The 16,116-nt window shown below is 39.3% G+C and overlaps 1 protein-coding gene across 3 annotated transcripts in view; it reads right to left on the bottom strand.

Moving 5' to 3' along the window:
* The window catches only part of DIDO1 (death inducer-obliterator 1), a 48,782-nt gene that overhangs the window by 31,353 nt on the left and 1,313 nt on the right, over window positions 1-16,116 (bottom strand). For all 3 annotated transcript variants that reach the window (XM_048322298.1, XM_048322297.1, XM_048322299.1), the window contains exons 2-5: window positions 4,584-4,773; window positions 2,890-2,994; window positions 1,656-2,568; window positions 1,034-1,352 (exon numbers count right to left, since the gene is read on the bottom strand). In XM_048322298.1, the coding sequence (XP_048178255.1) occupies window positions 1,034-1,352; window positions 1,656-2,568; window positions 2,890-2,994; window positions 4,584-4,668 (1,422 nt within the window). In that variant the 5' untranslated portion in view covers window positions 4,669-4,773. The remainder of the gene's footprint in view (window positions 1-1,033; window positions 1,353-1,655; window positions 2,569-2,889; window positions 2,995-4,583; window positions 4,774-16,116) is intronic.

Raw genomic sequence — 16,116 nt, 5'->3', positions numbered from 1 at the left:
AGTGCAACTCACTTCTCTGCAATCAAAAGTCAGTACACAGCTTTATCTGCAGCAGCCTGATAAAACCTGGATTTGGGCATTTCCCCATCATGTACACACTTAACTGAGAAGTAAAGATAAAGAGCACTTGGTGATATTCGTAGCAGAGCCAACACCAACACCACTGGACTCTCAAAAACCTTTCTGTGTACAAAGAAGTACAAATGAATTTGAATACATTTTTGAGAATACTGTTTTCTACACTTCTCTCTTAAAATAGTAAGTATTTATTTATTCAGCTCAAATTGTTCTATCTATACGTTAATCTCACTGTGCTGCCACGGACAGCTCTGAAACCTAAAGGGCAATGTCCAAGATACTGGCACTACTACACTACCTGAGGCAGAACAAAGACAGCCACTGCAGCACTTGGTTTTTTAGATTCATGTACATTGAGCTGAAGAAGCTTCTCTGCCTTTCCAATTGGGCATGGAACTTTATATTACAAAACTTAAACTTCTTTTAGGTTTTGAAATAGTTCAAAACACACATTTTTAGATTAAAAAAGGCAGTATAAAGAAATTCTCTATTTGCTAATAACCTAAAGCAGCATCAGGCCAAAAATCAGAACTTCAAAGATTAACTGGAAGTACAGCTAGAATTAACTAACTCCAATAGAGACTTGTCAAGGTTAATTTGAAAGTTTCACTACCATTAAAAATGTCCAAAATGTTTGAGATTATTTCAAAGACAGTATAAACCAGCACAGGATTCTAATATTTTTATTAAAAGAAGACCTCATTGTTTGACTTCCAAAACAGTATTTAGAAAGGGTGGAATAGCACAAACTACCTTCCTTGCACCTATATAAAACTTTTAAATCCCTCACTTGAAACTAACAGTTTTAATTCCTCTGCTAATAGACCTATAGATAAACTTCTGCTAACCAGCATTATTCAGTGCGCTGTTCAGCTTATGTGTAGCTTTAAAATCAAGTCATTGTCTCCATGTACTCAGTGAAACATGAAAAATAAGAAACAATTAAAATACTTACGGGTTGAAATATCTTTAGTTTTTTCTTCCCACTTGGATTTGCAGCTTTTTCAATCCTACCCTTGATTCCTTGGTCCTCAACTGATTTTTGTTCAATTGTTCCTATGCTTGTGAATTCTGTGCCATCCACATTTCCTTGCTCCACTTTAGCTTCCTGCTGGTCTAGTTCTGAAACAGGCTCATCCTGTCCCTGGAGAATGGTGCAGTTTGGACAGATATAGTCCTCACCATTCCTCTCCAACAATCGCCCTCGAGCCTCAGAAATACCCACGCAGTCACCATGAAACCATTCCTCACATCTATCACAACAAATCATAAACCTGAAAAAAAAAACCCACCAAGGAACAGTAAAACACTGTGAAATAAAAAGACAATTAACATTCAATGGATATTTCGAGCAACACAACTTAAGCACCCCAATAAAGCACTAATGCATGGTTCTGCCTCACTGGTTATTTCTGTATTTGTTTATCCTCTTTTAAGTATTTGTTATAAACTCCCCGCCAAAATTTAACAAACCCAAAAGCTCATTCAAAAAGTAAGCACTAGCATCTGGCTTAATTATTCATCACAGAAAAATTCCAATTCCTGACACTGTGTCTGCAGCTGACTCCTTTGCCTACCTGTTGTTATGAGGCTGACGACAAATACAGTACAGGGCATTTGGGTCGTAGATCTCGGACTCAGGTTTGCTTTTGGGCTGTTCTTCAGGTTCCTCATCTGAGGCCCCCTTTGCACCAAGGGCAGGCTTTTCCTCCTTCTGAGCCTCAAGATCTTCAGTGTCCTCCTCAGACACAACCACCTGACTCGCAACCTCAGTGCTGTCTGCAGTCTCAGGCTCCTGTTTGACAGGCAGCTCAGACTCATCGTGTTTTTCAGGTGTGACATCACCTGTCTTAGCAGGATCTTGTTCTGAATTCCTTTTCCTCAGGTGGTTCTGCACATCCTTCAACACCAGCTGAGGAGGTTTCTGCTCAACACGTTTCTTTCTTAGCCGATTCTGCAGTTCCTTTAGCGTTAACCCATCACTGTCACTATCAGAAGTAGCATCCTCCTCTTCCTCCTCCTCCTCCTCCTCTTCTTCCTCTTCCTCCTTTGCGGGTCTGCTTTTAGGGCTTTTCTGCTCCTTACAACTCCTGGTGCAAATCCTCCGAGTGACAGGTTTTGTATCTGGAGTGCTCTCAACACTGTCTTCGGAAGCAGTTTCAGCATCTGTGGCTGGACCAGAGGCTGCTTCACTGGAATCCTCCAGAGTAGTGGGAACGCTCCTCCTCCCCCTACGCCTCACTGTGGTCAGGAACTCTTCCACTCTCTCCGTGCGCTTTGGCTGCCGTCCACTCCTCCTGAGGTTTATGCCTTGTTGCTGCTGCTGTGGCTGCTGCTCACCAGAGTCCACATCAGCATCTCCTGCACCCTCTCTCTTGGCAATCGTGGTCCTCCGAAACCCCCAGGTTTTCCTGAATTCTTTACTTGTCGGCTTGACAGACTTTTGTTCTTCCTCATTGCTTTGCTCACCTTTATCATCCAACACTGATGCTAAAAACAAGGGAATAGTTAATAAAGTGGTGGTGATGAAAGATGTGTTTCCTTAAAACCTTTTTTCAACATGTTATTTTCTTCGTGACATCTATGTAGCTCTACTTCGTATGATGAGCCTCAAAACAGATATTTTCTTGTGAATGTAATACAACAGCAGTAACAATTAAATACATCAATCACTGATCAATATGATAACATAATCCAGCTGTTCCTGTTAAAAACTCTCGAGTTATTTAAAATAATTTACATATATGTAACACACATACGTACACAATGGACAAATAAGCACATTTTCAATCGGAAAGGAAGAACTCTTACCAGGAGAACTGTTTTCCATGTTGTCAGTATTAGGTTCAGACTCTAATGGCACTGTGTTTCCAGCTTGTTCCATAGTACAGGCAACACTACCCCCACTCTGAAATGCTGAAGAGAAACATAAGGTTCAAAACTCTCATTCAAAAATATTCATAGCCTAAGTAATTAGTAAATATTCTGATCTTCGTATTAATTGTAACAAGCACCTGTATTTCAAGGCATTAATATTCTTTCAAAGTACAAAGTTAAATGTGTGGGTTTGGATACTGTACTGACACATTTTATTGAGTAGCCTCAGGATTTCTGGTATTTCTCAAAAAAACCAACCAAACAAAAAACTCCTTCATAGTATGAACCTACTCCCTGGGGTTTGTCTGGGGAAAAACTCTACAGCAGTTCCACTCACTTTTCTGTGGAATGAAATGTAAGAAAGGCTGAAAACGTTTTTGTAAATAAGCATGTCAAGGACCAGCCTATGTGATCTACTAGAATGACCCAAAAAAACCCAAACTGATTCAGCAAAGAACCTCCAACTGTCACAGACTCAGCCACAGAAAAAAAGAAAATCTGTGCTGACAACCACATCTCCATTTTCTCAAAAGTCTTTCCCAGCTTACTAGAAGACTCTCTTACTTGAGAAGGCAGAAGCAAATGAGAGAAATAAATGGAGGATCTGTATTCTGATGAATTCAGGAATAACCTGGCTTGAACAAGTCAATACACCTCCAGAGAGCTGCATGCCCTGGAACTGCTCCTAAGGGCACAGACACTGCGCTGCAGCCGCTGCAGCGACACTGCTCTCAGGGAACTGGAACGTGCAGTAGTAACTGCACCTCAAAGAATGGGCTACATAGAAACACTTACTTGAAAACAAAGAACACGCCCCAACTCTCCCCAAGAATGTTTTTGGATATGTGTATCCCTGGCTGAGGAATTGCAAAGGTAAGCCAAAAGGGAACATGAGCAGAATTCCTAAGTAACAGCACTGAAGAATCAGAGGTTTCTAACAGCTGTACATAACACAGCTACAAGTTTTCAGAGACATCCTGCAGCAAGCTTTTCCCAGTTTTCCAATGTTCCCTGGGAATAAATGCCTCCTTATTTCATATACTTCATCACTTCTATTACTGTTCTGTCTTAACACAATCACTCCTCTGCAAGTCCTCTGCTTTCAGTGTTATATTTAACACTGCTTGAACAGAAATGTTAAGGGGCAATGCTATGGAAACATAAAAATCTATGCAGATATGTTTAAAAAATTAACACCTCAGTTGTAACTGTGAATACTATAAATGTCACTGGAAAAGCAGCAGACCTCAGAACACTAACTTAAATAGTAACTGATTAGTTTTAACATCACAGACAGAATAAAAAGTGAATTTTAAGCCTGCAGTACACAGGTAATGAGACCAAACTGTCTCAATCTAATATGAAATTCCTTTAAGTTCCCCCATTAAAAAATCACTAACTATGAATTTTTAACTTTTTTTTTTTTAACAGCAGTAAAATTATATTCGTACCAGAAAGGTCACAATATAATTAAGGGAGCAAGTCAAAACAGTTAAAGTTTACATCTTTTGTTTATCCTGAAACATGAAGAAATGTTAAAAGCTACAAGAAGAGGTTACCCAAATTCTGAGATTTAAACTTCAGCTAAAATGTGAATAACTAAGAAGGCTCTCCAACATGCTCTTTACCTGACACAGCATCAGAGGTTTGAATGGTTTCTCCCTGAAGAGCTGAGACAGAGGAGGGCAGCACCGGATCAGAGTCATTCAGCATCCTCCAGCCAGCACATACTGAATTTCCTGACTCAGAAGTGCCACGCTGAATCTCTGAGATCTCAGCAGGTCCAAAGACTATCACTCCTCTTTTTCCTGCTGGCTCCTGGAAAAAAAGAAAGGGACAAAATAAGGCATTGACATATTTATTAACTCATCTTACTGTTTTTTCCTAGATTTGGAATTGTTTTGCTTCTATTAGATTACATTATAAAGCAAATTCCATTATTTTGTTTTCTTGACAGTTTTGCACTTTCAGAAAAACAATGGAACTGGAAAAAAAAGTCAAAATTAAGCAATACCACCTCCCCACCTACCAACAGCTGAGACTTTCAAAAGAAATACAAAATATGATTGCCCTCTCATTAATTCATTTAGATCCAATTAAGATTTCCAGAACAGCAACAAAACTGTAATGAAGAATCTATTCTGTGTGCAGTATTTAAAAGCATTCTGAGAGTGGAATTAGTACTAAGTGCAGGTTGTCAATGAAAATACAGAAATGCTTTTACACTCCATTAGCATGGCCCAAGTTAGAAAAGGGCAGATTTACTGATTTATACAAAATTTCATCATAGGAGACACTGCAGCTTCCAGCACCTGAGTTTGAACATCAGTAGAAAATGCCTGCATTAATCCAAAGTAGTCTACCAGACTACAAGAGCACTGGAAAAGAATTTGGGAGGAAAAGGAGGACCAGCTGGACAGAATGAACTGGACTATCCAATAAATTAGTGAAGACAAAAGAAGGAAACTGAACACAGACCCTGTGTGTCAGCACTATGCTGTTAAAAATGCAGGGCAACTGCCAGAGCAGGTGTAGGACATAACTAAAACAGTAATAATTCTCTGAAAGGAATAAAAATTGGTTGTTAATACTTCAGGTGAGGAGACATATACATTTTAAAATAGGTTAGATAATCCATCATAGACGTGCCAATACATATTCTGACTTTGATTTTTAAGCAATACCTTTTTTTTTGGTTTTTTCCAAATCTCTGGAGCCCCAACTCCTAAAGCATCTGCGCTCTTCAAAAACCACTTTTTACTCCCTAATCAGTGATCATATCTAGGTGTTCTCCAATATTACTGCCCCAAAAAACAAGGAAAGGGGAAAAGACAAACCCCTTCCTGAATGTCATTTTCATCAGTGGATCGTTTTATTTCATGAACTGTAAATCTCAAGATTTGTGTGACTGCGGCAAAGCAGAATTAGTAAAAACAACAGGAGTGTAGAGCTAGATTCACACCAGTATTTCTTCTTCCCCCTGTGCCTTTTCTATAGGGGATTATGTACATTCTTTGCCTCAGCCAACCACTACCACTCCAAAAACAGTAGGAAAAATAAACAACAAAAAAGAATAGAACACACTAATTATAAAGACCCTGGTGCTGTATCTCATGGCATTGAATACCTGCTCTAATAGGTATTTTGCTCCATTGTCTGAATCAGGGATTATATCCAGGGAGTCCGTCACTGAGTTTAACGTGCCTCCTTCCACCGTGTAGTTGTGTAAGAACCTTTCAATCTCCCTGTTCAGAATCTCCAACTGATCACACATCATGCAATTTTTAAGTGATATGCCTAAAGGAAGAGGAAAATCAGCTAATCAGTTCTTAACTGTTTTAAACTATGAAACAAACTAAGCCTCTAGCACACACAGAAAGTGCCTCCTGTTTGGGTAATTTACACTGAAGACAGAACTGTCTGAAGGGCTGTGTTCACAGTGCTGCACCTGGGCATTCAAGGCCCTGTGTGCAAGGTGCTCTCCAGATTAGGTTTGAGTCACTAAGTATCACTACAACATTTCAAACCCAGAATCAGCACCATCTCTTAGGAGACACAGCTGGTTGAACCCAAAGTGCATTTTCCAGTGTCAGTCACTGCCCACCCAGGGCACAGGCTCCAGCTCTGATTTAACAGCGAACAGCATTAACATCAGTAATACCTGAAAACAAAGATTCTGTGCCAGAATCATCCTTCCTTTTGCTCTAGTAGATAGTATCTAATTGCTGTTACCCATATTATCTCCATTACCTACAAGAAAAAATTTTTACGGAACTCCAATTTTAAAATAATTCCAAATTTGAGAGATATAAATATACAGCGCACTTCACTAACGTTACAGACCTCATATGTTCGCTGTGAAATGCCTGGTTGTTTCTTATTATTATTTAGTATCTCATCTCTTTCCTTTCCCATGTGGTTCAAAATATTTTTCATGAAAAACAGAGGAAGTTTCAAACTTACTTTACACAAATCTGCTCTTACAGAATTGCACCTTAATACAGGCTAAACTTAAGTGCCTAGAAGAAGCTGCAAAATCAAGTATTATCAAAACACAAAAGGATGAAGCCTTAAGTCACAATTACACTTTGCACTTTTAAGCAAATGTTCTACAAACTGCCTGCAAAAATATTTACAACATACAGCAACTTTGGAATCTTCAAATACCTCTTTCTCTTCCAGATTCAGTGGGACTTTTTGTTCATTTTGTTCTGTTTGTTCTCAAGTTCACTGTTCAACTGCACCTGACATGTTGACAGAAATATCAACTGAAGCAGCAACTGGAAATCTTGTTTTAAATGAGCTGAACATCCATGATAACTTTATTTCTCCTAACACAATATATTAATCATATTTCTGAAATTGGAAGCTCCAGCTGGAAACTGAAAATTACTGTATTTCCCCTAGTAGATTCCCATCAGCATGATCCTCTCTTTCTATCTATATGTTAGGTAACTATATCTAGTTTTCTGCAGAATATTAGAAAGGATAATTTGTTCCTCTGAAAAAACTGAGGCAAGAGTCTCTATAAATGATGGGATAAAAAGGCAAATTAACATTAACAGACATATATTCAAAAGGCCCTCTGGTTCCTGCTGAGGTTCAAAGCTTCTGTGAGAAGTAGTCTCCAGGGGGAAAATGTCTAAGGTTTTTAGACCAACTATAAATGAATTTAGAAATACAAATCAGGGGTTGCTGCAGTAGCATGAGCATTCCAGTGAAACAGAACAGTCACTTAAATGAAGTGGAGCATAAAGCTGATGCACAGCATCTCAAGAAAGAAGGCCCAGTCAAGGAAATATTTATTTAGTTTTTTCCTCCCTCATTAATTTTCAGGCAAAATGTTTCAATTTTTCCAAAAAAAGTTCGGCACTTGATTTCATTCTGGACTTAAATTCCAGAAGCAATTGAAGCACAGAGGTATTGTACCCTAGAAAAATCACAGAACTGTCACAAGCTTTTAATTTCAATTATGGTCAACTATTCTCAGGCAGTAACAAACCCGAAATCACAGGGCTGCCACACTGCAGGAGCAGAGAGCCCAGCAGTCCCATTCAGTAGCCCTGTGGATTCTCCAACTACTGCAAACCCTTGTGGTTCTCAGAAAACACAGACTGAAAAAATTCCAGAGCAGACTCGGCAGCCAGTTTAATCAGAGATGGAAAAGAGAGTCCCATATTTCAAATCCTGCTACTGCAACACCTTTCAACACATTAAAAATCTCATCTCCAACATACCTTCATTAAACGAACAAAAAACCCGCTTGTCATCTCCCTCTCACATTCAGACCAAACCTCATCGAAGCACACTCTTATCTACTGCCTGCCATTGTGACTCAGCACTTAGAAATCTCAGGTGAAAAAGGACAATTACCTCTGCCAGTAACACAGAGCTGAGATATTCATGGCAGGATGGGCTGTGAAGACACCTGGATCTGCTGTTGCTAACTTCATTAAGCCCTTTTTAGGATGCCCAACATAACATCTTCATCTGAGGTGACAAAGTTTTTCAAGAACACCAACACTGGCCCATCTTTTTGTGTTTGTATTTCTAGATAAAGGCCAATTCAATAAATCATGAAAAATATTCATTCGGATCGGGATTTCGACTTTTAGTCTTTCTCATTTCCCTGAAGAGGAAATAAAAAACTCAATAGGTCCTCTGACAGCATCAAGGTTTTGTCTCTTCTGGAGCTGATAGTTTTAACTACATTAAGAATTCCCTGCTTCAGGTAACTGAGAAGACTTCACTCTATAAAATGATTTTGAAAGGAAGCCTAGTAGTAAAACCTTTAACATGTACTAAAAGTAACTTCATTTCTTGTTTATCTGAGGACTTGTGTACAAAAATAGTCTGACAGTATTCCGGATAAATTCTTCAGATTCAGTTTACTGGGGATTTTATTTAGTGTTTGAGGAATAAGTATGAAAGACCAGAGATCTTTATTCCCTCATTCTCACATCTAGATAGCAAAATAGGCCTCATCTTATTCCTTGATCTTGGATGTCAACACTCAGCCAATTTGCTGTGATCTGCACCAATGCTGGTATCTCATTAGGGATTATACCAGCCCCTTGCACGAATACTTTAGTCCAAATGATTACTATCTGAAACCTATTCATTCGCTTATCTGCTACTCACATGGAGAACTCTACAGAAATGTCAGTGATTTTGAAAGATCACACACATACTCACCCCTACACAAACACCCATGGAAGGAAGATTCACTCCTCTTTAAGACTTGTGATAGACAATATTTACATCTTCTAGATTTTAAAAGTCTTTATACTGAAACTCCCGTTATCGTTTTAGATACATTATGGAAATGCAACGGCCATGCCCAAGGACAGGACAGAAATCTCAACAACCACAATGGCCAGCATAAGGTTCTGAACATGAAAGTTGGTGAGAAGGCAGACTCTTCTCATGTGCAAAGAAATCCAAAGCATGATTTCACACCACCTAGGTTTTCAAAGCAGGTATATTCATCAGTGACCAATTTCATGTCCATGTCCTAATGCAAACACAGTCTGTTCCACTATATAAGATACTAGCTTAAGTTAGAATGACTTGTACCTGGGTTTTAGTTATGTTTTTCTATGGGTTTCTTCAGAATTAGCTTGATATGCAAAGTACTTGGCTGAAACAAAGATATCCCAGTCAGGTTTCTTAAATATCAAAGAAACTGCAGGAAGTTACAAACAGGGAAGAAAGCATCCTTGTCAGAATGATGTAACAGTTATTTCAGTCACAATTTATGTTATTTTCTCATTTTATTCCCTGTAAAGAGTTACTGGGCTTGGCCTACGATAGCCTTCTTTAAGTGTTAGAAATTCCTAATCAGCAAATATAGTAATACCACGCGAGGAAAAACAAAATAGTCTGAGAACTCATATAAGGATATAATTTCTGATGCACATAAAAGAAATGTTGGTATGTCTTAGTTGATGCATTCCTACTCAGAAGACTGATCCCATTGAAAGTTATTTTGCATCCCTTTTTGGCAAACATGATAGCTGGGAAACCTGCTAAGCAGCAGCAAAATTAATCCCTTGCATCAACAAGCACTGCAAAAGCAGCCCAAAGGATGCCAGTAGGGCATCACCTACTCTGTACAGGAACAAGCAGTTCCAGTGAGACCAGGGACAAAAGTGCAATCCAGTGACCCCCAAGAACAGCAGCAACAGCTTCTGCCCTGGCTCTGGAGATGTTCCCTCCATCTGCTCAGCCATGAAAGATACAAGAACAGATACTCTACTAGCATGGAAAGCAACAGAAAATCAGACCCCCCACTACAGCCAGCACATGGCCTTTTATTTTCATGTAAAACATATCCACTGCTCACTAAGTTGTGTATCCTAAGAAGGCAGGCTGACATCTTCCAAACAGTTGTGAAATGGACCTTGTGACAAAGAGAGGCAATGAGAGTTGAAGAACAAGAGGTCACAGTCCTAAAAGTTAAGTGTGGATATTGTGAGACAAGAAAATTGTTGTGGTCCTAACTTCTCCCCCTCACTCCAAATAATTTATTATCTCACTACTTGACTGCCATAGCCAAGCTGCAGCTCAAGGTCAAAAGTCCAGACATTCCTGGTAAATACAAAAATTTTATGCCAGAAGTTCACATTTGAAATAGCACATTAAAAATTGAATTTGCATAAAATCACAGTATTTCAATGCTTATTATAGTTAGATCTAAAAGAACAAAACCAAAGAGAAACAACACTACAAAGCACTTATCTCTAAGTGCTTTGCTGGCTATCATTAACCAAAGTAAATTAATTTCAAGATTAAAAACAAAGCCACCACCTCCTCTACCCACAATACTAACAACTTAAAAGTGGCAGTTCTTTCCTTTCTATTCTAGAGTCAATGTATTATTCCCATTTAAAAAACTTAAAAAGCTTGTAAATTTGCAAGATGTAGACTGAGCAGTAGCACAGTCATGCTCCCCAAGAACAATCCAGCCCAATTTAAGAAACCTGCACTCTTAAACACTGCAGGAAGCAGTAATTATTCTAGGCCAGTAGAACAGTTCTATACAGCCAAATTAAGAGAAATTATCACCAAGATCTGGTTTTAAGGTAGCTTTTAGTATCAGGATAGTATTTCAATCTCTGATGCACAGAGCATAACAGGGTATTAATTTGTCAGGGATGGCACCACAGACACCTACAGTCCAGTCTCACACCACACCTCAGTTCACCCAGACCTGCTGCTTCTGCCCTCGCCTCCCTGTCTCCCATTACAGAGAGATTCTAGTCCTTGTGAAGCCTCGTTTTTCAGTGTTGGGGAGTACCCCATCAAGTCCCTGCCAAAAGTAATGGAAAAGAACTCACTGGTTTAGGGGATCAGGCTGGCCCAAGATAGAATGGTTGAACCACAGAATGAAGAATCTGCACACTTTGAAGGTGGTGGAAAGAAAGGGTGTTTATGGTACCCACACCACAGGAGGGCAAAGCTCCCTGAGGACACCTGAGCACTCCAATGAAGTGAGATGACCAGAGGGAGCAGGTGAGGAAAAAATTAATCCAGAGGCTTCTACACATCTGTTGAGATCCCCTTCCTCAACCTCTCCAATGTTTTTTTGAAGAAATCTTTGAAGGTACTGTAGGACCCTGAGGTGTAATGATGTGGTGCCAGAACTGTTCAGTAGAGCCCATCGCTACCACCTCTCTGCACCCAGGACACTCAGGACATTTCAGTGTAGCTTTGTGGTCTGCAGACTTTCTGCCTGTTTTTATGTTTGGTGCTGAAAAGTTATTTCAAATGTTCATGGTATGGTGCAAAACACTCATCCTGTCTTGGTACAGGAGAGCCCATTAAGTGCACATTCACATGACACCACATACCACCAACACACAGTGTTGACGCCAATGAACTAATGAGATTTAAAATGTAAACAAACATTAACTACTCTTTAAAATTTTCAAATATGCAGAAACGACTTTTCAATCTCCTAGATTTTTCCATCATGAAAAATGAGGCTTAATACATTCATAAATTTCACAAGATCAATACTTTTCAAAAGTAGAAAATAGTGAAGAGTTTAACTTAACAATAAACTTCAGAGCAAACCAACTTGACAGCTTACATGTTAAAATACAAGGAAATGGATTAATTCCAAAAAGAAACAGCTTCCCTTAATAACAAGATAACTCACAAGGTCTCTGTACTTGCAATAATAAAAACATTAGCCTTTCCAAATTAAAATGCCTTTAGTCAACACATTACAAACCCTCTCTGATGTGTCTGAAACTAAAACACCATCAGGCTTTCCATGGTTCCTGTCAGGCTGCTCACTTACCTTACATAAGCCTCATAGGAGGGCCAGTGCCTCACAGGATGGAAACCTGTGCTTGCACAGGACAGCATTCCTGAACATTTGCAGGGAATGTGGGACCTCCTGGAAGTGATGAATTTAATGTGTGTGCACAGCAGCAGATTATCACATTAGCAGCACACACAGACTGGGCCCGGCAGCAGTTAGAGAGCAAAGACAATGAGCAACTCCATAGTACAACAGAACTGCACCAAGCAAAAACACAGAGCAGCTCCCTGGTTTATGCAAAGCAAAACACAAACACACTGAAGTTTATTTTGGTGTCTTTCAGGTTAAAACCCTCTTACTTCATATTGCAGCACACAGGACCCGAGCAGTCAAGGGAAGAAAGGATGGACCACTGGGTAGGTCATGTAGCAGAATGAGAACAGCACCAGGCATTACAGTAGCATTTTATTCTGGGTAAGTAGCAAAAAGAGCTTCTTTGAGGCTGACTGAAGTTCTCACAATTAAATTCAGCTAAATAGCAATTTTTCATAGAAATACTCAAGGCACTTTAGCAGCAGGCCCATCAGATATCTGGCAAACACAAGCATTCAATTTAATAACAGATCCTATCTGTACTACAGATGTTGCCTGTCACAATTGCACAAGTCAGGAATAGTAAGGGCTACAATCCCTAATCAACAGAACTGTGCTGGCACGAGTGCCTCATACTGGTGTAATTAGATATGCAAAACTGTACTTTTACCTGTCTGTGCTGTTTGCAGGGTGGGGCAGGTGAGCACCACTCTGTGCAGTGGGTTCTCAGTGCAGCTGCACACTTAACCTCAGCTCTATCATGGGCCCCACGACGCAGGGAAGCAGTTCACCGCGGGATGGGGGAAAAGACTTTGAAAGTTCAATCAAATTCCTTGGAAGAAGTAGTTATATTGGCAAAGAGATTCTAAGATAGGTGTGTAGGCAGGAGGGGCTTTGCCAGCACAGCTCTGTGTCAGCAGCTGGGGACAGAACCGTGACAACAGCACTGATGAACTTTGGTAACCCCTAACACAAGGCACTTACGCTGTGTACGTCCTCCAAGCTGTAAGCCCGTAACCGTGTTTAGGAAACAAAATTCATATTGACTGTAGTGTTTTCTGCATTTATGAAAACATTCATTTTAAGTGGGAAGAAAAGTATTACATACGTCACTTTTATTTTCTAGTCAGAACTCCATGGGTGGTTAACAGCCTAGGCAGATACTGACTTAGTAGCAAACTGACATTTGGCATTTCACTCCTCCTACAACACCTTCCGAAGCCTTTAGTCACAGTCTTCTGAGTAAAATAATCCCATATTTGCCCTAAAAATGAAAATTTACCCCCCAAAAAATTGAATTTTTGGGTCAGGTTTACTTCTGCTTTCAGGGTCTGACCAGCATGAGCAAAACTCAGGTAACAAACAGATTTTGCCCATTAAGGAAAGCTGTGAGCAAAATCAAAGCAGTGAAGAGAGCTCTGCTGTTTTCCTGTTGCCTTTTATACAGATTAAGAAACAGTAACCACGACTTTAGGTGGTCAAATGCTTAGATTAAAAGCCCAAGCACAATCATCTCTGCACAAGAAACCTTCTAAAGGCTCCAACAATAGCCAATTTTACAAGTCATGGCTGAAAGTTTAGTCAACAGAAGTATCAATTACAAACACTGCCTGGGTATCACTCAGGATCTTTAGCACTCCTGCTCCATCATCTGGAATGAAAATATTTCGCGAATACATACTATTTATTTGCCTAATGTTCAATTTCTGCTACTGAACTTGATCTCTTCAGCAACTGCCCAGGAACCACTTCTTTGGGAAGGCAATTCACACCCTCTGGGCATTCCTCCACCAGGACATCACGGAAATTACCAGTTCTTTATCAGAGCCGTTAGGAACATTCAGCTGTAAATCCAACAGCTAAATCAGAGAATCCTAAAGTCTAACCTTTCACAATCCCACATCTTGTTTGTTTATAAATTATCTATAATTTCTGACCCTACCAGTACAGCTGTTGAATAAAACAATCACGTGGTTTTACAATTTTTTCCCTTATTTCATTTGTAGAAAGTAAGCCAAAATATAACCTCTGAAACTAGCTATCATTTTCATTCTTATTTCATCAAAACAGCTTCATTAAATGAAGTAAACAGAAATGAACTTCTTCCAAATTTGGTAGTAATTACAGCACGCTGATTATGTTATTAAGGATGCAGTAAACACAGTTGAGTTTCCAGTTTTGATTAGAGTTTACTGGGAGAACACACATAATGCACATTAAATCTGTGCGTTTGAGCTGCCTAACTGGAAATCTAAGCTTTTTACACTCAAAGTCTATCAGTGCTCCTGAGACCAGCATCAGTAACACCTGTGGAATATCCGCTTCTTTCAGAAGCTGCGTTAGATAAAAACTTCCCAGCAGTGAACCCTCCAAGCATTAACTGAGAGCTGAGAAGTCAGGCCTGACTGCACACACAAAGAGGAACCAGCTTTTGCATAAACTGGGGAAATCTCCCTTCTATTAAAATCCTCTCCTCAAATCTCCTACCACTGCCCTACTACTTGTGGCACAAGAGACACAAGGCAGAAAGTGAACCAGAGAATAAAACTGGTGCAGAGACACCACTAAAGCCATGTAATCCCACTCTTGCCCAGTCCAGGCCCTTCTCCTACTTCTATCAGTTACATTTCGTAACTCTCAGCCCAACCCCCTCTAATCCTTGTTCTTCCTCTTCCCACAAATACCTCCAGCTTAAAGTTTCAGGCTGTGCGGAATTAAAATCCCACAGTTGTTAAATTACAGCTATAAAGACAATTACTATCTTAAACCAGAAACAAATAATGTGATCAACTGCCAGAAAGTCTTAGTAGTGAAGCTGGATTAAGCAGAACAAACACTGGCTTTTGGGAGTCCACTAGACACTGAAAAAATATTTATTCAATTTTATCTACTAACCTACATTCGATTCTATTTGCATTGCTTTGGGGGGTTTCAGGGTTTCGGTATTACTTGGTTTTTTAATGCAAAATATATCTTTCAATTATATGAAAACACCCTCTGAAGCACAGTGTGAACAGATATTAGTTTATATTATTATTTCATATTTCAACAGTTTTTCAAACTGTAGGCATTTTTGCACTGTACATATATTTGCAACACAGCAAAACCTTCATTTGCATACCAACAGAAAATATCCCTTATAGAAACAAAAAGCACAAAAACTTCGTAAAAAATAAAGATTTAAAGGCTGGTCTTGAAAACACCAATTATTTGATTTTCAAATCATTGGAGTCAAGCACTCTCAATGGAGGCTGAAGGCCAATGTGAGGCTTCACTCTTTCACCCAAGTGCATTAAAACATCTTTATGCCTGACATGTTTCTGGAACTGTCAAATGAAAAAAATTTAAGGCCTAGCTGAACAGCTATTTTGAGCTTACTTCTATATTTATTCCTAGAGAAAGTTCTAAATGTCAAGGAACGATAACAAGCAGCTGGCACACATAAAAGTGGAGCACAACCCAGAATATCTACTACAATTAACACAGTATATGGTACACTTGGAGAGTAACTACATTTCATTTTTCATTGACCAGCAATCAAATTGGTTAAACATCTGGCAAATTTTGTTTGTAGAAGCAGCACCAAGACTGTTAAAGCTAAACTAATTCAAATTACCCCTTAAAAGAAAACTGAGGAAAATACACAAAGAAGCAAACAGTGAAAAATTTCTCATAAAATACGGCAAAATATAGTTTTAATATCACCTGCCAAAGAATTCAGTTAAACACGACTGTGATTACTAAGTATTCAAAAGAGCTATTTCTGAAAAAAATCTCAACTCTATTATCCAGGGGGA

Source organism: Corvus hawaiiensis, chromosome 17, assembly GCF_020740725.1.
Source record: "Corvus hawaiiensis isolate bCorHaw1 chromosome 17, bCorHaw1.pri.cur, whole genome shotgun sequence".
Lineage (NCBI taxonomy): Eukaryota > Metazoa > Chordata > Aves > Passeriformes > Corvidae > Corvus > Corvus hawaiiensis.
The sequence above is the reverse complement of the archived record's forward strand: the minus strand, read 5'-3'. Positions and strand labels throughout refer to the sequence as shown.